The 22,988-nt window shown below is 35.0% G+C and overlaps 1 protein-coding gene across 1 annotated transcript in view; it reads left to right on the top strand.

Annotated features, from left to right (window-relative positions):
* The window catches only part of LAMA2 (laminin subunit alpha 2), a 450,165-nt gene that overhangs the window by 136,339 nt on the left and 290,838 nt on the right, over positions 1-22,988 (top strand). Inside the window, exons 11-12 of the mRNA XM_065888629.1 lie at positions 7,935-8,075; positions 10,430-10,603. Coding sequence (XP_065744701.1) covers positions 7,935-8,075; positions 10,430-10,603 — 315 coding nt within the window. The remainder of the gene's footprint in view (positions 1-7,934; positions 8,076-10,429; positions 10,604-22,988) is intronic.

The raw sequence follows: 22,988 nt of genomic DNA, 5'->3' as shown, positions 1-22,988 counted from the left end.
GAAAATTAGGAAAAATCTAAATATCCATAAAGAAGAAAAAATAAATTATAATATATTCATGTAATCTGGTACAAGAAACAACTCGAGTGAGTGAAATAGGTCTTATGTGTAAAAACACTGATAAATTTCAGGTGAAGTGAAGGAAAAAAATGCCATTATGTTATCATTTATGTAAAGTTGTAAAACATAAAACATTCTGTGAGCACACAAATATAAATTTTAAAAATTTAAATACACTGATATTATGTGTACTAATTTCAGAATAATAGTTAACTCTAGAGAAAGAGGGAAAGGAATAGGATAGAAGCGCAGTGAGAGAAGTGAGATTCAAATGTGCTTAAGTTTTATTTCTTTAAAAATATAACTGAAGCACACTTGGGAAAACATTCATATTTTTTGCCTCTAGGTTGCGGGTAGTGGATAATTATCATATTATATGTACTTTTCTAATGCTTTAAAATAATTCCAGATTTAAACTTTCTCTAATTGAAGGAAAAAAAGGATTTCCTGATTTAAAAAGAGGTGAACAAAATTTCTCACTTAATACACTGTCAAATACTATTACCTCTACACATAAGATTTTCTGTTATATCCTTCTTTAGATAATGATATTACTGAGCACCCCATCCTAATTATATTTCAAAATATGAAAACAATGCAACGCAAAAATATTTACTAATTGTTATGCATTATTAAAATTTTGAAAATTCCTCTCTCTTCTGGTAAATTACAAGAGAGAAGACAATCTCAGATATATGACAAATCAAGTAAATGTAAATACTGTTCTGACTCTTGGTATTTGTTCATTTTAAGTACTACATGCTAAAAATTGGCTCTTTTGAAGTTTGGCATCGTATTATGTATCCAAAGTCAGTTGGATTGCAGGCTCTGGTAAATAATATAAATAGACATTGATCTAGGTAGGAACATGTGCTTTTATTTTTATCAAAGTCATAATGGAAAGATAAACAGTGAAGTAAAAGACTAGAAATCAAAATCTGTATTTTCATCTTGTTTTGCTTTGGGTTTATTATTGCACTTTACATTAAGTTCTTGCTGACGCACAAAATGATGTGATCTGACCTTGGTTTACCTCGCCAGAATATTCTTGAGCTTCAGCCACTGTCTTCCAGCCTTGCTTAAATTTCTTGAGTCATCAACCTCTTTCTAACTCTGGAATTTTACAGATTCCATTCAGACTGCTGGGAAACCCTCACTCTGACCTTTTCCCTTTGCTTACTAGGCATTTTTCAAGGCTCAGTTCCACTTCTCAGCAAAGCTGTCCTTTATCCCCCGGTATAAATCGTTCTGCCATAGTCACTTGTCACCTGTTTCTTTTCCTTTATGATCTTTTCACAATTTGCAATCCATTTAATGTCTTCTGCACCCCTGTGATGACATCAATTCTGTATATTTTCTTCATCATTAAAAAAATAAGAGGATAACACAGTGGCTCATACATAAAAAAGAAGGAAAGGAGAAAACTAAAAAAAGTGTGAAGCTTTGACAGTTACTTAAACTGTCTGATTCATATTTCTTAATCCATAAAGTGATACTAAATCTTTCTTGCCCAGCTCTCAATAGGTGTAATTATAACATTGAAGCCCTGTGCAAATATAAAGTATAATCATAAATACCTGCTGGATTAATTTTTTGATTATTTATAGTTTTTTACAAGTAGAGATGTTTCCATTATTTTCCCCAATGGGACTTTTATGTTGTGTGCTAATACTTTTATTGGTTTGAGTTTCCCTCCTCTTTTCCGTTTATGTACAGGGATGATTACCTCTTTAACTTGTTAGGCTCGAACCCAGGGCATTTTTACAAGAGGCATTCGATTTATATATTTGATCCAAAATCTAAATTATAGATGTAAAATTTTTAGCATTAAAGGTATATACTAGAATTTGTCTCTTGCAACAGTTACAGTTCAAAAATATTGTTTTTTCTAATATTAAAAGTTAAGGTTGTAAAAAGTGAGAACGAAATTTTCATTTATTTTCTTCTCTCTCTCTTTCTAACCCACCAAGTATTTATTATTTAGCCTTGGAACAGTATATTTAAAGAGTAAACACTCAAGAAATAATGCTAATTATCTAATTATCCTTCTTTTGTTAACTTCTTTTAATACTAGGATACATTAGAATGAAGGCCATAACAGGAAAATCTGTAATTGACTACAAACACCCCAATAAACAAGCATGACTGCAAAATTTCTGAAGCACTTATCACAAAAAATAACTTAAATGTCAGTGGAGATATTCCTGGAAACTTTGTCAATAGAATTCCCAGTTGGCTAACAATCACAGATAAACATGTACTGTTGAAGTTGTTCCTAATTTATAAGAAGGTGGCTTCATAAGAAAGAATACAGGGGAACTATTGTGACTATATTTCTCAAGAGAGAAACTGCTAAGGAAACTATAGCAAAAATAAAACTGATGTCAACCCAACAATATGTCACTTCAAGAAAAAAGAACCTAGTCAGATTTTTCTAATTCAACTTTGTTTTTAGGAAAAAAAAAGTACTAAAGACAAAAAGGACAGTTATTACATATATTTTTTATAGAGTAGGCCACAAAATATCTAATTAGATACTCAGCTAAATATGTTCAACAGAAATATGTATATAAAGCACATATTTCTCTCTAAGGGGATGAAAATTTGTTCTTGGGGGCAAAAATATCATATCCATTTTAGTATAAGGCAAACATATTCACACAGTACATCAGCACATGCAGTATATCTGTAGAATTAAAATTTCATGGTGGAGATGATTATGAAAAAAATGACTAAAGAGGCTCCTTAGGGATAAGATAATAAAAACTAGGTTGAGAACCACTGGTCTGAAGTGACACTTTTTATTATCACGATACATAAGAGAATAAAATATTTATTATGTGGATTAATATTTGACAATGAAAAAATAATTAACTCTCATTAGTTCTGTTTAATTTTTGTTAATATAACCAACTGGAGTAATGGTTTAGAAATGAAAAAACTAGAATATTTGTTTTTAGGAAAATATGGTCATATAAGGGAATGTTAATCTCTAGAGTGGAAGTCTGAGCATTCTGGAAATTAAGTCTGGAGCCTTCTGGAAATTACCTATTTCATAGGTTTAGGTATGAAAATAACCATTAAATTTGTAAATTAGAGTCACTATTGAACTCTAAATAAATAAAATATTAAAATAAATATACTGGATTGACAAGAGCTATCCATTTGAAATGCTGAGGGAGAGAATAGATTAGACCCCATTTTGTTTAGATAAGCAGTTAAAACAACTTTTAAAATTTGTATTAAATTACATGTTAACAATTCTTTTTAAAGTTGATCGGTACAAAGAAGTGATAGAATAATAGCTAAAGGAAAGAGACCTCTCATAATGACTAAGAGAGTATTTGGGCTAGAAGTCACGGACTCTCACCATCATCATTAGGTATTCAGGATCAATTGTTTTCACATCTGTGCTTTGGCGACTGAGTTGGATGGTGACACATTATAAGGTATTTGCCTTTGAAGATCTTAGTAATATAAGTGGCAAGAAAAGAACAAAAACGATGGTTTTACTGTTTGGATTGATTGATTTAAAAGATCTACAATAGACATTCTTACATCTGTGAACATTCTAGTTAAAGAGAACAATGCTGCAGTAGCCTATTTTACTCCTATATCAAACCTTGGGATACATCTTTTTCTTTCAGCCTTGTGGCTTCTCTGTGTTATTCTTCCTTCAGGGGGTTGGAGAACTTTGGTCATAAATCTGGTGTCAGATCCAGAGCACGTACTCAATACTCCTCTTAGGGCAGTAACTCCCTTGTGCCTTATATTATACTTCTTTGTCCACATTCTTACTTCTTTTGCTATAATTGTCTTGAGGGCATTTTTTATATTCCCTCTGGCATTTCATATAATGCCTTATAGGTAGTAGCTCAGCTATGATTTGATGAATGAATAATTACAGAGAATAAAAAAACAGTGAGAAGTGATATACAGAGCATTTATTAATAATTTGATATTGATAGCAAAGGAAATTAAAATGCTTAATGAACTTACCCATAAAACTTACCCATCAAGCTGAAAATAAATTAGGAATACAATGAGGGGTTGCTTCATGGATGACAGTTGTTGATGGGTCATAAAGAAGTTTTGAAAAAGCAATTATGCACCTGGGAACCCATAAAAAGAATTGAGACCCAAGCTTCCAAGATCACATGTATTAGCAAACTACTAGAAAGTGGGGAACCTCTGTCTCTATGAAGGTTCAATAAAAGTCCTGGAACACCATGCTTCTGTGTTTGAATTGTACCACTCTAAAAATCTAAAATTTATTAAATATCAAACTGTAATGTCCTCTAGTAATCACTGTTTTAAAACTAGTATCTTTTTAAAGAAAACTCTGGAGACACAATCCTTCAATAAGAAATTACTCTCTCAAGGGAGATTAGAAAACTAAAACTAAAAACTAAAAAACTAAAACTAAAAAGGGAGTAGAACTAATTAATTCTATACATGTCCAGAAAGCAGAGTGCTAGGGAGCTAAAAAGATGTTCTCCCTGATTCTTCATTTTCCTACCAGTTTCAAGAGGCTCTTTAACCAGTCCATAAGGACACACATATAGGTACTATATCTACCATATTTACTATTTAGTGTTGGCTTAATATTCAACTGTAGTAGAGCTAGAGAAAAGTCAGAACCAAGAACTTCTCAACTGAATGAGTCTAGCTCAATCTGATTAGGAGCTAGAGAAAGTATGAAATAAAGAAAAGGTATGGTATAGACTCAGGACTGAAAAAGTAGAAGTCTAGAAACTTAAAGTGGTGGCTTCAAGCTGGGATGCTATACAATATTATATAAGGTCTTTGCAAATTTATGAGTTGATAATTGCTTGTGAAGAGGGTTGAAGTGAATTGAGTATAGGATTAGCTTGAGGACCTGTAGCAGGATCTAAAATATTTTGCCTCAAAGATTTATCACAATAAACAAAATAAAACTACCAGTTGGCTAACCTGTTTTTATAGGTGTAGACATCCTATTATCTTTACGGTGGTGTGTTGGGGGACCCAAGACAACACTCATTTTCAATGATTCACTAGAAGGATTCAGAACTCTGAAAAGCTGTTATACTTGTGGTTTATTAAAGTGAAAAGGATACAGATTAAAATCAGCAAAGACAAAAGGTGCATAGGGAAGAATCAAGAAGAGGCCAAGCACAAACTTGCAGTTATCCTCTCCCAGTAAAATCATACATACATAATTCTCCCAGCGACAGTATGTAACAACACATATGAGGTATTACCAACCAGGAGAAGTCACCCAAGTCTTGGTGTCCAGGGTTTTTATTGGGGGTCAATTAAGTAGATATGGAGTCCTCATATAACTGGCCTTATTTACTCAGTCTCCAGTAACCCCAGAAGTCAAACTAAGCTTTGAATTATTTCTTATTCCTAATACTTTACTAACATAGGCCTCTATTCTGTCCCCTCCAACAGGTCGAATTTTTAAACCATGCTCCAAAGTTTAAGTCAAATTCCACTCTTTCATAAATCCTCCTCAAGCCTTCATAGCAGAAACTAGCCCCTCCTCCTCTGTGTTGCCATAATTTACTTTATTTCTGAGATGATCTTTTTTTGTGTGTGTGTGCGGTACGCGGGCCTCTCACTGTTGTGGCCTCTCCAGTTGCAGAGCACAGGCTTCTGATGCGCAGGCTCGGCGGCCATGGCTCACGGGCCCAGCTGCTCCGCGGCATGTGGGAACTTCCCGGACCAGGGCACGAAGCCGTGTCCCCTGCATCGGCAGGCGGACTCTCAACCACTGCGCCACCAGGGAAGCCCTGAGATGACCTTTTCATATTCCACCTTGCATTAAGGTTGATTGTAAATGTATCTTTTTACCCAACTCCAGATGCTGGCTTGTAAAAACAGAGACCTTGACTCACCCATCTTTATAGTCCCTAGAATGTCTACCCTAATGTGATGCTTCGGTTTATTAAATTAAATTGAATATTGCTATTATTTAATCATTACTTTTCAAGGTCATATTGCCAGGCGAAAATGTTGTTACAGAAAATGTAACTGATGTCTAAAACTTTCTAATTGTTGAACTCAGTCTGAATCTCAGAAAAGTGGTATTCCAAGCTTTCAAATTAGAGTAAATGAAAGTAGATTAGACCAACCACGTAAGAACACAGTGTACAGAACAGCTGTACTCTGTCTTCAACAGGATAAACTAAATTATGATTATAGATATGTTTCATCTTTCCTGCCTGTGTACTCTTCTGAAGATGCTCTCAACTTCAGGGTTTGGGGGATTTATTTGTCACCTTAGGTCTGAAATTAGTTTGATTAGTTTTGTTGACATCTACCATCTCAAAAAATCTGAAATTTACCTTAGAAACAAAAACTAGCAAAAATATCATTGCAGTCATTAAATCTGTGTACATATTGGGAGGCTAAAGTTTGACACATGAAACAGGCCTAGAGATGCCTCTTTGTTTAGGCTCCCGGCAATGTAGAAATGGTTAAGGTGGTAAATAACTCATAGAAATTGAGCCCAGAAGTTACTTTCAAATAAATTGGATACAAGGAGAACTTTTTTGTTTATTTTTTATAAATTTGTCTATTTTTTTCTCTATTGTTCTTCCCTCTTCTGTCTTTCCCCCATGTTCTCAGATTTTATTATCCCATCTTCTGACCAATCTTGCTTTATTCAAAAATGTTTTTATGAAACATCTACTAGGTGAAAAATATGACCACCAAGAGACTTATTTAAACTTAATAAAGTTTTATTAAGCTAGTGCTCAGTGTTGTACCAGGAACACTGCCATTTTCTGGTACTATAGAGGTAAGTAAGACAGGGTTCTACCTGAACGGATTATGGTATGTAGCTGGAGAGAATAATCTTAGAAGATACAGCAGTACATTTTTGTCGTTAGAGTAGAGCAATGTGTAAAGGGCAATGGGAACACATTTGAGAGAGAAGTTAGTTCTCTAAGGAAAAGGAAAGCTTCAGAATTGAAGTAATAAGGGAATTCAAGGAAGAGCAAAAATGTGGAGCAATTTCGTGTGTAGGGAATATTGAGAATCTGTTTCCTGGAAAGCAGGGAACTTTCATTGAGAAGACATTAGTCAAGATTAACCATTCTTTAAGTTGAGAGATTACACCCTTCCCAGCTTTTCATCGTATAGTCAGCTTTCCCTGGCTTGAATCCCACCTATAAACAAATAATTTTTCAGTGTATTGGGCCTAGGATTAATGAAACCAATTTGGAGAGCAGTCACTGAATGAAAACTATTTTTTCCCATAATGTACTATATGATTAACTGGCTATACCAACGGGTTAAAGGAAACACTGAAAATTAACCAGGGAAAATTTTCCTCCCTTCCTACTGGATCTCATCAGGGAAATAGTATAACTGTCTGCCCCAGTTCCTCTACCTGTCAGATTCTTATGCTTGCTTCAAATATATGGATTTTTCATATGTGGAGTGAAAAGTATTTTACCATCTGTATAATTTCAATGTTCGATTCTACATCCATGTATTAGCTTAATGTCTTTTATTTTTATCATATATCATGTGTTCCTAAGAGGAAGTACTTCAACAGCATAGAACGGTAAATAGTAAACCAAATGTCTAACTTATTGCTGTATTTATCATGACATTTACTCCATACCCTTGACAGAGATGAAGATCAAATTGTAACTTACTGCAGTAGATTAGAATCCAAATTATTTCCCATCAGTGTGGTTAGGACAGCATATAACTTAATAAGAAGCTTTTGAGAAGATTTTTAAAAATATCATTATACTTTAAATAAGGCTAAGAGGTAAAATGAAGAATAGAAAGCTTATATTTTTCATAAACAGAAATAGAGACAATGCTCCATTTTGAAGGGCACCTCTGTTGCTAACCCACCTCTCTATTTATAGGAAAATGTCGAAGGAGGAGACTGTAGTCGCTGCAAATTCGGCTTCTTCAATTTGCAAGAGGATAATCATAGAGGTTGTGATGAGTGTTTCTGTTCAGGGGTTTCAGACAGATGTCAGAGCTCCTACTGGACCTATGGCAATGTAAGCAACAGCCTTTGAATCCTATGTGCTGCTCCACGGGGCTTCTTGCTATTGTTTTCCTTCTATAAGAAATTAATTTTTTTCTTGTAGTGAGCTTCTACTTAAACTTATCATGAAGAAGTGATAGAATTTTCTTTCAAATGCTAGTTGTGCCTCTTTGACCAAAGCCTTTAGGATTTTATTTGTACCGATGTGTAGACTGGAACCTCTTAGAATAAGTCAACACTAGCCTTTCCGGTGTCCATGATTATTATGTGAAGCAATAACGGAATTAATGTTGCTTTAGCCTCAAGGGCAGATGATTCAACAGAGAAAACATCAGATTGTGCTATGAAGGATTATGTATTTCACTCACCAGTATTTTTGGGATACCTATTAATAAAAACTCCTTTAATAACTATATACATGGTACATATTACCCACCAGCCTTTAGTCGTGATTTGATGTTGCCAGGGCCCTTTCTTCGTTAAAACGAGACACTGAATTTGAACAATACCTTCATTCTTAATTGATTTGAAAAAGTTCAAATTATTACCTGTTTAGTAGTTACTGGGATATTCTTCCTCTACCATAAACATAAACATGTTTCCCTTCCCACCTTCACTGCTCATCTTACTCCCATTGCCTTTTCAACCCTCCACAGACAGTGATTTGTCTCCTTATAAAAGAGGACCTTTGGGAATTTCAAATAGCCTATGTGGCAGCACTTAGGAGTACAGAGTAACAGGAAACAGGCTGGGGAAAGAAAGAGAAACCTACAGAGTGAATGAGAAACTGTACCACATAGGGCTGAGTTTACTGAGAAGTTGAGTTCTTATCCTTGGAGAGTCATTGGAGGATTTTAGCAGGAGACTGTTATGATTAGGGTTGGTTTTTTACAAAGATCACTATTTTAATAAAACTGTCTTCCAAACACTACTCTCGCCTTTCAACTTCAGTCAGCTAACTAATCCTTAACACAACTATGAAAATTTTCTCTGCCTGTATTGCTTTTAAAGTCTGAAATATTATGAGTAGTTTCTGATTGTATTCTCATACCTAAATTTGAATCTATACATACTTTATCAAATGCATAGCTTTTGGAGCAGATTATGTAGAACCAACAACATATGAACATCTAGTCTAACTTCTTTCTTTTGTTTGTAGAGTCGCACCTCACCCTCTAGACTGTTCCATTAATGTACTAAAGTTTTATGTTTAGCAGAGGAACAGAGGTAGAACTCAGCCTTGTTCTTCAGAAACTAGGTCCATTGATATTTGCATTTCAGTAGGTCTTCTGGAAAGAACTTTCTCTGAATCTCACTGGGCTGTCTTAGAATGTCTGATGATGTTGTTGGAAAGGGAAGAGAAGGAAGTAATATGTATCTTGTAGTGTGGCTATCCCATAAGCTTTTACTTAATCTCTCTTTCTTTGACCAGGGCAGTCCCAGCAATTCTACAGCTTTGGGAGATGCAGAATCAAATGACCTCTACATGAAGAAATTTTTAAAAATATTTCATCCACATATTATCACCATTACCATTCTGCTCCCCATCACCTACAGCACCAAGCAGCTCATACACATCTAGTGGGCACCTGGTAGCCACAAACCCCACTATCCAGTGTTTTGTCCTGACGAGGTTGGATGGTTTTGAATTGTAGCTGTGTGTCCACCCATGGCTGGAGTATAAACATGGAAAAGCAAATCATCATGTATTCCCTAATTCCCCCTTAAAGGCTCCTCCCTTCTCTGGGCCAAGGATCTAGGCTAGGAGTTCCTACAACGCTTCCAACCTCATGGGAAGGAATAGGTACAGTATTGTGAGCTGGTAGATTCAAATGCACTTGAGCCTCAAAGTTTAAATTTAAATATATGAAAAGGAAGGAAATATTAAATGAAAAGCTACCTTTCATATCTTTTTTCTTCCTCTGCTTTACAAACACATACATAACACCTTTTGAAATAATTTTTTCTATACGAAACAGGAAATTACTAGTGGAATGAAAAACATGAAAATCAAAGTTCAACTATTTGATAATTTATATAACATTATGTGTAGTTTTGAATGAGTTTCTATTTTTAAGAAAGAAGTATTTATAATCATAATTTTAAAAAAGCACATTGGATCAATAAAAGCAGGTTACTATATCATACCATCCAAACTCTTAGAAACATCAAGCAAAAAAATAATTGGTACCTAAAGTTGAGTACCTCTGATAAGTTTAATGATATTCACAACTCTCATTTTTTCTAAACTTTCATAGTTCTTGCGTTTTAAATTTTCATAAAATGAACACTACAGGAATATGAAAGAGAAAAGAAGTGGGTGGGGTTTCTTTTCCTAAGTAACGATGGTTGTGTGTTTTCTTTAAGATACAAGACATGAGTGGCTGGTATCTGACTGACATCTCTGGCCACATTCGAGTGACTCCGCAGCCGGATGACTTATATCCACATCAGCAGATCAGCATCAGCAGCGTGAAGGCCCGACAAGCCCTGCCCCAGAGCTACTACTGGAGCGCGCCAGCTCTGTATCTGGGAAACAAAGTAAGTCCAGACAGTGCTTGCTTCTTGCTACTTTGCTTTAACTGGTCAATAAGAATAATGGGTTTTATTTAATCTTTCTTTAAAGACAGATAAAATCAAATGTATACTGTATTGAATTGCTGGAAACAGCTGAATCAGATTAAGTTGGACATTTCCACCCTGCCCCGTGGGCCACAGCATCCCTACTTCACAACTCTACATAGTTGCTGTTCTGTGTCAACATTTTGAATCTACAAATAAATTAATGAAGCCTCTAGGATATTTTTTTGCAAAACAAATTATAGATATCGGAAGAGACAGTGTTATGTTTACCTGAAATAGCTGTTTTTCTAGAGTTGTCTATGGTGCAATACTTACTGAAGTTTTTCTCATCCGTTTCTATTTCATTTCAAAACTGATATTCAAGAGAGCTACTTTTTCTACCATGTCTGATGAATGTTAACTGGAAATGAAATTTATTACACAACTAATTTAATGCTTGCCATGAAGCTGATATAAACACCATATTTCCTGGAGCTCAGGAAGAGAACTACCCTAAGAGAAGTGCCAGACTGAAAGTACATGTTTGTTTCCAAGCCGACTCACACACATATAAAAACACACACAGATAAACAAATGTAGCAATCTCAGAAATGCAGGTGCTTCCCCACCCCCGACCCCAGCCTGTTGTGGATTAACTTTATCTAGATAGGTTCCTTGGCTTTTACCATTTTATTTTATTTTATTTTGTTTAACAATTTGTTGGAAACAAAATTTGATATAGTAATTCTAAGTGGGAATATTTGCTTGGTCTGTGGAACTTAATACCTTTTCAGCTAATAGTTAAGTCAGCTAATCACACCAGAAATTGTGACAGTCCGAGAAAAATTCGTTAGCAAGTTGATGCTATTTAAGCCTAGTTTTCACCTGTAAGAATATAGCATTACTTTTGAAGAAATCTTCATTGATTAAATAAATTAAAATATATTAATAGTGGCGTGTGAGTATTGAGATAGAAAACCTTTTACTAGTTCATGCGAATGGGAACTAGTGGTTTTAGCTGACTGAAAACATTTTAATTCGTGGCCTGTTTCTTATTTTTACAAGCTTCTGAATAGCATTATGAAAAATGTGTAAATGAATAAAACACATTTTCATTGAATATGTATTTTTAAAGAGACAGTGTATATTGCATAAAATTTTCTATCTGTAATAAAATCCAATTAAACTTTTACTTCAAAGCCCTTTCCAACAAGAAGTCATTCTATCCTATTCTATTTAGGAACTTCCTGAATCCCTGACAGGAATAAAATAGCACATACGACTTGAATGTCTATAGCTTAAAACTGCCAAAAAAATAAATACATACATAAACTGTCTTTTTTCTAACTGCTCTGAGGAGTTTAGAGAAGAGCCATTGGATGAGTTTCAGAGGTCTTACTTTTCTTACAATGGAGAAATTTACTTACAGATAGTTTTTAAATAGAATATTCTTTACCATATTTTCCATCATTTCTTCTTTGGTCATATGCTTTTTCTTTCTGTTGGCTGAAAATCAAACTGACAGAAGGAAAGCAAGCAAAAGCGATATTAAATAGCATCAGAGCAAAGGATTTGGACATCCTGTTCGTAGTTGTTGGTTCCCAAAGATAACTTCCCTTATCCTGGCTGAACTGCTTCTTATATCCACCCACAACGAAGTACTTCATGTCCCCCACAGATCATTTTCACATCAAAAAGCTGTGCTTGTCTGTGCTTCAGTTTCCATTCAGTGAACAAAATAATCATAACAGGGTGTGCAAATTGTTTGAATATGGAAGACGTTTTTTAATGTAATGTGAAATCCCTCTGTGGTTTACAGTCAGATATCTCAGTATGAATGAAACAATTTGCCTTAATAACTGAACCATATAAATTTTTGATACTACAATAATACTGCCAACTCTCACAAATTACCACAGTACATCTTAACTGTCATGTCCTATCACATAAATTACAGTCATGATGACATGCTTAGCTTGGTTGATTTAATATCTTGCTAAGGAAATGGAAAATTGTAAGGCCTTGTTTGTAAATCCAGTAAAGCCATTTTTCTAAATAGTTGAGGCTAAGTTCTTTACCAGTAATTGCTGTAGGAATCAGAGCCATTGCCAGAATCTGACAGAAATAGTATATCAAGAAACGAGTACATCTGCTTAAATACAGAATTTTGTTTACATCCATGACCAGGGGGCTGTGGATACATAATCCCTCCTCTGCCTTTTTATTGTTAATTCCTAAGTCAAAAAATGTATATATTTATGAGATGCTATTAGCTTTTCCTAAATATTTATATAACCAGTTTTCAAACATTTTCCAAGTTACTTGGTTATAAGTCCCTTATAACAGAAGGGAGATGTGTTGTACATATTGTTACAATGAAGGTGCCACATGCCAGTCTTCCTTTTTTTTGGCAACCTAACCCCAAATAATAAAGCTGTTCTCACTTGGGATACACTTTGCTAACATAGAAACCTGCCTGATCATAATTAAACTCAAGAGCACTAGCCAATTTAGCAAAGGAATACTTTTCATCTTAAGAAACATTTTTATTGACTACAGTTCCTCTATGGACTAATGAGGAGTACATAAGTGAATATAGTTATGTATGTGGATAGTGGATGAGGCCTAGAAAAAGGTAGCACATTTTTATACTACCCATTTAAAAAATTTCCATGATCTTGTCAATTGCAAGTTTTTGTGCCCAACACACAGTGAAGCCAAACAAACCAACACATCAGAGTTTGGAGCTGAGGAAGGTTTATCGCAGGGCCAAGCAAGGAGAATGGGGTGGCTCACGCTCAAAAGACCCAAACTCCTCGAAGTGATTTTAAAGGCAAAGTGATGGAGGGGAGTTGCCTGGTGTGTGATCAGCCTGTGCACAATTCTCTGATTGGTTGATGGCGAGATAACAGGGTCGTGTCACAGGGCTTAACATTATCAATCTTCAGGTTCAGTAGGTCTGGGGGCTACATGCTTATGGTCATTAAGTAGTTAACTTCTTCCATTTGGTGGGGGTTTTAGCATCTGTAAAACAACTCAGGACATGTGCATCAGATACAGTTATCTAGGTGCTTCAGGGAGGAACTAAAGATTCTGTGACTGTCATATGGCTGATTGATTGTTTAAATTCTCACCAATTCTCCTGGCCCAACTGCTATTTTTCTCACCACATGTTCACATCCTTTTAATCATTAATTCTTGAGCCAGGGTTTGTGACTCAGGGGAGGCCTGGGAGCCTACAGTTTTTCTACAAACAAAAGACCAGGAGAGGACGTGGGGGAAGGGGTCTGTCCGGAGAAGGCCCCAGAGGGTCTTGCTGGATTACAATCTCAACTATGAGTTAGTTCCTCAACAGCAATCTTGAAAATGTTTGTCTTCTCATATGTGAGTGAGTATTTAGCACAATTGTCACAATCGAGTGTTAATTCCCTGCCCTCCTCCATTCTAGATATTCAAAGAGAATTAAGTCAGGCACCCACAGGGCTCTACTAGGCAGCAGCTTATTTTCAAAATGCTTGACACATGTTAATGCTTAGTTTTAGGGCAGTTGTTTAAGCATGAAACTAGGCAGGAATGAAAGAGCTAGAGGACAAAGAGTCCTGCTGATTTGCTACAGGCTACAGCTATTGAGAAACAGTTTGGGTATTTCAGAGTTGGAATAATTTACTGCTTTAGGAAACTAAGTGCTGTTGAAACATTGAAAGGTCATTTACTTAAGGTTACCCTAGTGGTCTGAAATAGATAGTGCAGCTTCCAAAAGCAATTCTCTTCCCATCGGTAAAGTTCCCTGAGAATCTGGCTTGGCCTATCTACTGTTCCCGCATTACGATTAAGGTTTGAAAATCTCTCCCCGAGTGTTATTAAATTAATCTTGTGTGATGTGGTCTTTACAAAACAATGCTCATTTTCTACAACATTATACTATCTTTTTCTGTTTCTAGCTTAGAGAAACTTTTAAATTGTTTCATGTAGTTGCCAAGAATACCTATAGTTTAGCTTTTAAGATGCACATGATGAGTCTGCAGACAAAATAGTATCTGGTTCTAAAAGTAATCTCTGGTATTTATTTGCTGTGTTTGCTTGACTTTCATTTCTACCCCTAAGATCCCTAATTAAAGCTGTGGATTTGAAGGAGATTGATGTTTGAGATTTACAGGACAGGGTAGGCCTTGTTACATAAAAGGAACTAACTTCACAAATATCTTGTGATCAATGCTACATTTTTAACAACAACAGAATAGTTTTCGTTAGATTGCTCAGAAATGACTCTTGAGTTGGGATTTAAGTTAGAATTGAAAGATGATTTCAGTCTTGGTTAAAAAAAAAAACTAAAAACTTACTAATAAGCATGATCCACTCTCCTTTTAGCAGCATAATTTGTATTTCTGACTTCTTTGTTCCACATTCCTCAAAATTATTCAGAAGTAAAGGTCAAACTCTCTCCCTCATCCTTAATGCCCTTCAATTTAAGTCTTAGATTAAATGGATTAATTAAGAAAGTATTATGTATGTGGTGAATGGTAAGGCCATAAAAGTAAATAGGATAAATCAACTGTGATTGAATTTTTATTCCATAAATGAGATCATATAAAAAATGATTTGGTGATGGAGTAGTACTAGAAGAAGATCTGTTGTCAAGAATAAACCAAATGAATTGTTAGGGGCAAATGAGGAAACATATTATTAAAAAGCAAACAAAAGAACCCAAGAACTCATTTATTGCCCATAGTTCTGGTAATGTCTACTATGCAAAATTAGCCTACCTATGAGGACTCAAAGTCAAATTTCTAGAATAATGAAAATTAATAAAACTGACTCAAGCTGAAAAATGTGAAAAGTGATATGAATATTAAAGCAATTGAATCAGTAGCCAAAAAGTTCTTCCCATAAATAAAATAAGTATTTTGTTTACTTCCGTTTATTTTGTTCAGTCACATTTCAAACCTTAAATTTTTTTTTCAATCTTACAAGGTTTCCAGAGAACAGGACAGTGAGGACTACTCCTCAAGCAATTTTATGTGGCTTAATATGCTGGATATCAGGGAGGTATGAAAAAGGAAATCCCTGTTCAAACTCATTCATGAAAATAGATGCAAACATCCTAACCAAAGCATGAACAATCAGAATCCATAATGTATAAAAATGGTAAAACTAAATTGGCCAGGTTACTTTTGTCATAGGAGTTCAATGTTGGTTTAATATCAAAAAGTCAGTGTAAGTAATTGACAATATTGACTGATTAAAGGAGAGGGAAAAAAATATTTCGATAGAGGTAGAAAAAGAAATAGTTAAAATTAAATAATGATTCATGATGTTTTAAAAATTTTGCAGACTAGGATTGGAAAGGCACTTCTTCATCTGATGAAGATTATGTACACAAAAATGAATAGCATCTATGTTGAAAGAATTCTTTAAGATTGCAAACAATTTTCACTCTGACCACTTTTATTTAACATTGTACTAGAATACTTGGACAGTGCGGTAAGATAAAAAATAAAAGATACAGAGATCGAAAAGGAAGAAATAAAACTGTCATTTGTAGATGATATGATTATCTGCTTTGTGAACTCAGAAGATAAATTATTAATAGGTGAATCAAGAAAGAAACTGTATACAAAGTTAATATATAGAAGTCGATTGTGTTTCTTTACATCAGCAAAAATCAGTTTAAACAACACTTTACAAATAAGTCCCCTATATAGACCATCTTATTTACAAAGCAGAAATAGAGACACAGACATAGAGGACAAACGTATGGACACCAAGGGGGAAGGGGGGGGTGTTGGGAGATTGGGATTGACATATATACATTACTGATACTATGTATAAAATATATAACTAATGAGAACCTACTGTATAGCACAAGGAGCTCTACTCAGTGCTCTATGGTGACCTAAATGGGAAGGAAATCCAGAAAAGAGGGGATATATGTATACGAACAGCTGATTCACTTTGCTGTACAGTAGAAACCAACACAATATTGTAAAGCAGCGATACTGCAATTAAAAAAAAAACTTAACAATAAAAGAAGTGCTTTATAATAGCGATAAGTAATAAAAGTACCAAGGATAGAATCTATACAGAATACCAAAGGGCCAAAAATAATTAAAAGAAATCCTAAAGAAAGCCGGAAATGGAGTATTAATCAAAACTTACCTGGTATAAAGACTTAGGACTCATTTTAAAAAAGAAATAATGACTGAGACAAAGTACTGTTGGTGAGAAAATAGGTTAAAAATGCTCAATGGAGCTGAAAAAAATAGCCCAGAAATATCCCATGCATATATGGATACTTGATTTTTAACAAAACAGATATTGCAGATCAATGATAATAAGGTAGACCATATAATAAATGCTACTGGTACCACTGGTTATCTAAAGAGGAAAAAAAATAACCGTCTCTACCTCATATTATACATAAAAATAAACTCTAATTGAATCAAAGACTACAATTTCAAAAATCATACTAAAAAAGCTTTTCAAAGACAATACCTTGGATTTTTGCTCCTGACCATGATTGAATAAACATTTCTTAAACAACAAGAAAACTTGAGAAAAAGTGTCAAACAAGAGTTTTTAGACACTGGACAGCAGATGGTCTAGGACTGTGATCCCTGAGAAAAAAGAAATAGATGAGTTCAGGCTTAACAGCTGCCAAGATTGTTGCCTGGGTGTAGTTTCCAAGGTGAAATGAATTGAGGGAAAACCCAAACAACATTGTTTGAAAGAGGGAGATTGGAGTTCAGGGAAGCCCAGGAAGCTAGAACTTGTGGGACAGAATATTAGGGAAGAGGAAGGTGGAGAGAAAATGAGAGAGAGACAGAGACAGAGACAGAGACAGAGACAGAGAGAGAGAGAAAGAATCAATCCAGATATCTGTAAAGATGTAAAGGGAACTTTCAACCCGGCTGAATATTGACTTGGATGGCAGAATACTACCTATCTAATGTTGATGGAAGAACTACCAAAAAGTAATGAGAAACAATTCCTAGCTCATTTTCCCACCACCTAAAGGGGAACAGTGTCATAATAGAGACAACTTCAGTAAAATACTTAATACTGTCCTAGTAAAAAGGCTAAATTAGCCCCAGACTACAGGCTGCTCTAACCCACCTTAACAAATCTTAAAAGCTGACCTTAAAAGAAACCAATTTATTCCAAAACTGCATACCAGAACAAAATCCAATACTACTTAATTAATTACAACAAAATTCAGCACCCAACAATGTAAAATCTATCATGTCTGGCATCAAATAAAAAATGACCAAGCATGTAAACAAGCAGGGGCATATGAGCCATAACCAGGAGAAAAATCAGTCAACAGAAACAGACCCAAAATGATAAGGAAATAATGTCAAAGTACATCAGAACCAAATTATTAGAAAAACAAACTAGTCGAGATAAAGAGAAGATCTTAAAAGCAGCCAGAGAAAGAAAGACACAACATGTACAGAAGAACAAAGATAAAAGATTCTTAGACATCACAAGAGTCAGAATACAGTACAGAAATATTTTAAAATATTGGGGGGAAAGAAACAACAGCAAACAAACAAAAATTATTAATCTAGAATTTTTACCAGGCCAAAATATCTTTGAAAAAGGAAGGCAAAACAAAGAGTATTCCAGAGAAATAAAGGCTGAGATACTTTTTCACCAACATATCACTAGAAGAAATGTAGACAGTTCTTCCAGTAAAAGGAATATGATAGCAGATGAAATTTGTCCCTACAACAAGAAACTAAGAGTAACACAAAAGGTAAATAATAATGCTTTCTCCACAGATTGCCACCTACCATGGGACCTCAGGCTGGTCACCTCTTTAGCCTTGGGGCTTAACACAATGATTATCAAATGAACGACAAAACACACAAGGTGAAAATAGAAATTTGGGTACTCTGTATAATTTTTTATTTGGAATTGTAAAATGGAAGACCATGAAACCCCCATTCCTTATCTCAAAAGTAAAGAAAGCAAAACCACCATCAATTTGAAAGTTTCAAATCTTAATGAAAAACTTTACATTTTTACTATATCCTTTTCAATAACACTTTTACACCCATGTTTCATGTGCAACTCAGTGAAGAGCTATAGGGAACCAGTGGATTGCTGGTTCTGATGTACTAGCCCAAGTCCTTGTGGGACAAACCTCCAGTGTGCTGGCCTCTGCCACTTGCAATAGATCAGACCCACCAACTATTGCTGTTCTAGTTTAGGGGGGCAGTATTACGCCCTTTCTGAACCTATCATGGCCAGAGTGTTTTATCTACTGGGTTTTTGTATGTAACCCAGTGTATGCTGTTTAATTGGTGGTAGTGGGAGAAGAGCAAGATGGTGGGGAAGGATGGAATACAGATATGTATAGAAGGAAGGTGGCCATCTGTAAGCCAAGGAGAGAGGCCTGGAGCAGCTCCTTCTCTCACAGCCCTCAGAGGAGACCAATCCTGCTGACACCTTGATTGTGGACTACCAAAGGAGTAACTATTTTCTTTCTTCATTTTCATTTTCTGTCCATATCTGTGTCCCATCCTTTCCCACCATCTTGCTCTTGATTGAAAGCTATTATTTATGCATGGGGAGGCTCTGGTAAGTTATTTTCAGTGTTTTGATCCTTATGCCTTTCACAGATCTGATTCAAATGCTGCATCTCTTCCTTATTAGTTTTGTAATCTTGGACACATCCCATTATTTAGTTGAGACTTACTTTCAATATCTGCGAATTGAGTGTTCCAGCACCTCCTCAGAATAGTACAAAGCCCTCAAAAATGCCCTTAGCATGCAGAAGCTGTTCAGTAAATGTCAATTGCTTTGAGAATTTCTGTAGTTGTATGCTGCAGTAATTTATACAGAGGTAATCTTTATATCAATATAAGACACTTGTTAAAACACTCTGTCCCTTGCCTATTATTGCTATCTGATACAGCATCTGGTGGTGGTAAACATAAGGTAGCATTAAAAATAAAAATGGACAATTACAGCGAGTTAATTTTAGCAAGTAAGTAGATTACGTGACTTAAACAGCAGCTTTATGGAAATGTGAAAAAATTAAATCAGTTATCTAGATTTTTGAGAAACCTGCAGAGTGTTTTGTACTTTATCTTGAAGGTACCAAAGTAAAGCAAACAAGCATTGCTTCATTTCTTTCCAAGTAAATGATGTGATAAGTATCTAACTATTCCTGCTTTACTGAAGCACTTAAAGGGATTTAAGATTTCTTTCCATCAATAACTGATTAGGGAAGTTAATTTTATAGGCATTATAAACAGCATCAATACCCTGCAGCTATAATGTGCCAAGTTAAAATGAGGTCATTAAGGTAGACCCAAACTCGATATGACTGATATCCTTATAAAAAGGGAACATTTGGAGACAGGTACTCATACAAGGAGAATGCCATGTGAACATGAAGACAGCCGTCTACAGGCCAAGGAGAGAGGGCTAAAACAGATCCTTTTCTCACAGCCTTCAGAAGGAACCAACACTGTCAACACCTTGATTTTGGACTTGTATCCTTTAGAACTGTGAGACAATGAATTTCTGTTTATTAAGACACTTAGTTTATGGTTTTGTTGTGGCAGCCTTATCAAACAAATCAAGTAAAATATCAATTCTTTTTAAAATTTGATATTTTCATTTTGTTTTAATTTATAGCAAACAAAAGGCTAATCTAATATCTAAAGAAGTTATAGAAATTGATAAGAAAGACCAACAGTTCAATAAAGAAATGGGCAACAGATATGAATGAACAGTTCATAGAAAAGGAATACAGATGGCTCTTAGGTATATGAAACAATGTATAACCTGACTCATAATACAACTACACTGAGAAATTGTCATTTATCTTGGAAAGGACAACAAAATGGCAAAATGGATAGCACAGTATTAGTAAGATTTTTAAACGACAAAGATCTTATAATATTGGTAGTGGAGATACATATTGGTGCAATCCAAGAAAACTAATTTAGAAATCTTTACCAAAGTTACAAATGCACATGAGCTTATATATTTCTCCTCTGGGAATTTTTTCCTACTGGTATATATAAACGTGTGAAATGCGAAGTTATTCATTCATAAATGTTTGTGACAAACACAAAAATGTCTGTCACTGAGACTGATTAAGTGAATTTTGGTACATACACACAGTCAAACACTATAAAACTATAAATAAGAAAAGAAGTTCTTTGTCTACGAATATGGAATGATCCAAGGTATATAGTTAAGTAATTAAACCTAGAAGTAGAATAGTGTATATATGACCATCATTTGTGTAAAAAATAGTGGAGAAAAATAATATGCTTGTAATTATAAGGTAACTTAGCTATTTAAAGTCACAGCCAGCATATGATTTGAGGTGAGTTTGCCTCAGAGGCTATTTACTGCCCCACTCAAGATTGTACTATTGTCAAAGTTGTAAAATAAGATATTTTAAGTAACAGTCTGTTTTTATTTTGATCTATTATAACCTATTAATTTTCTATTCTAGACTTTGTTGTAAAGGTTATTGCTTTGATGTGATCACTTAAGTGCTTCAATTCTATAAGCTAAAAATGGTTGTCATGCTTAATTAATCACAAGGATTCCAATAGCACTCTTATCTTACCAGGTAGTTTCAGGAAATTCTGTTATTGTCAGCAGGGCATGTTGGGGAAGCATAAAGCTTACATTTATATTACTGAGGTCTTCTCGTCACTTCCAACAGTAGTAGCCGAGTAAAGCAGACACTCTCTCACCTTACTTTTTCTGAAGCTCTCCCTCTATTACCTAGGTCGGAGATTCCAAGTAGTTAAAATTCAACATTTGCCACATGGAAAAAGGAGCTATGTGATAAGATCCCAATCTGAAATGTGATGAATTATTGAACAGGTAGTTTGCTGGGTGATTGAAAATTACCTGTGAAAGAGTGCTTATCTCCTTGAGGCACATCGAAAGCTGACGGAATTGATCCAATTAGACTGACTGTCTCTTCAATGAGTTGTGACCTCTCGATGGTAATAGCTTATTATGATGATAAATGAACCCATCTCTTCAGCTGAAGCCTGAGTACACACTTCAGCAGTTTCCTTGAATCATGAGGCCATTACCTCTCAAGTTCAGATCGACAACAGTGACAGCCACGGGAGCAGAGAGCATGCATGACTAGACACAGATGATTGTTTTACTCAGATGAATATATTTACAGCTATTTCCAAAGAAACCGGACCTCCTTGTGGCTTGTGTGTTCATACCTGAAATATTTACCATGTGACATTTCCTTTATCAGGAAAGCTACATTATTCTAAGATAACTAGGTTTTTTTCCGGTTTTGTTTTTTGTCTTAGTTTTTGTTTGTTGTTTTTGGTGTTTAAATTGCCCAGTCTTGGTCTCCTGATTGAGTAAAATTTCAGAATAACAATATTTTTTTTACATTAATGAAGTCTGTAATATACAAACAACTGTTTTTTTAAAAATTAATTATTTTAATCCTCACAATTTAAATCTCACAATTTATATTTGGTGTGAGTTAGGGAAACTAGTCAGAGACATTATTTGTAGAGAACTTTTGTAAAGCTCTTTGCTTTAAGAATCACACAAGCATAAATTCTTTAGTTTTTGGATTTCTATTTTAAGGAAATGTCAAAAACTCTTTAAGTAGTTACTGAAGGTTGATATCAATTTCCTTATTCTGCTGTAGTGATATCTCTGGTTTGAGAAGAATTAGAGGAGAACAGGTTATTATGTCTATAACAAAATATAGCCTTCTAATTCCTAATAATTATTAGACAGTGGTCAGTTGCCAACCTCCCAAATATATCCTGAAAAAACGTATTCACCAAGCAAAACTAAGTTTATGAAGTTACTGCAGTGAGGGAAAACACCAGCCACCTTGACAAAGTCTTAGTAGCGTCTCAAAAGGAAAGGAAAGATCAGAGGAGGATACTCGTGGGCAGTATCCCAGTAGGGGAAAGGTTGGGTGACTTCAGGGTGCATGTCGTATTGCAGGCAAGTGGGCAGAATTTATGATACCGTAGCTTTGGATTTGTCACAAGAGTCTTGAAGTGTTGAAGAGCATGCTATTAGTATATAAGTAAGCTGGTTGAGACAGATCACCGTCCAGGAACCAGGTTTTCTTGGAGCTTGTTGGCAGAATTATTTAGTTAGTTAGTTTTCCATATATTTTTATCTTTTTATAATAAAATGTTTCAAGCATATACAAGGTAGTGAGACTATTATAGTGAACCTGCCATCCAGCTTCAACAATTATCTACTCATGGACGATCTTATTTCAACTATAATCACACCTATTCCCCTACACCTCCCTCCCTCCACCACACTGAAGCAAGTCCCAGAGCTCTTATCATAAGTATTTCAGCAATAGGGGTTAGAAATT

Source organism: Phocoena phocoena, chromosome 12, assembly GCF_963924675.1.
Source record: "Phocoena phocoena chromosome 12, mPhoPho1.1, whole genome shotgun sequence".
Taxonomy (NCBI): Eukaryota; Metazoa; Chordata; class Mammalia; order Artiodactyla; family Phocoenidae; genus Phocoena; species Phocoena phocoena.
This window is presented reverse-complemented; position numbering and strand designations above follow the sequence as displayed.